Source organism: Pterocles gutturalis, unplaced genomic scaffold (genome assembly GCF_000699245.1).
Source record: "Pterocles gutturalis isolate BGI_N339 unplaced genomic scaffold, ASM69924v1 scaffold1575, whole genome shotgun sequence".
NCBI lineage: Eukaryota > Metazoa > Chordata > Aves > Pterocliformes > Pteroclidae > Pterocles > Pterocles gutturalis.
Window position 1 is genome coordinate 1,193 of NW_010145467.1, and position 300 is coordinate 1,492.

Genomic DNA, 300 nt, shown 5'->3' on the forward strand with positions numbered 1-300 from the left:
TGCTGGGGGCTCTCCCTGCTTGCAGTGGCCCAGAGGATCATCGAGATGAAGGAGCACCTGGTGGAGCTGAGCTGTGGGGAGGAGCTGGAGGAGCTCGAGCGGTGCAGAATGCGAGTGCAGGCGGCCCCGGTGGACATACTGCTGCCGTCTGCCCTGGAGGTGGGTCCCGAGGACCTGCTGCTCCCGGCGCTGCAGAGAGCCGCAGAGCTGCCCTGGCATGCACCCGCTTTGCTGTGCCCTGCTCCACACCCACTTTGCTGTGCCCTGCTCCACACCTGCTTTGCCGTGCCCTTCTCCTCC

At 66.3% G+C, this 300-nt stretch overlaps 1 protein-coding gene across 1 annotated transcript in view; it reads left to right on the forward strand.

Moving 5' to 3' along the window:
• Positions 1-300, forward strand: part of IFI35 (interferon-induced protein 35) — a gene marked incomplete at both ends in the record, with an annotated part of 2,453 nt that overhangs the window by 1,148 nt on the left and 1,005 nt on the right. The window contains one exon of the mRNA XM_010085375.1: positions 26-159. Within this exon, the coding sequence (XP_010083677.1) occupies positions 26-159 (134 nt within the window). The remainder of the gene's footprint in view (positions 1-25; positions 160-300) is intronic.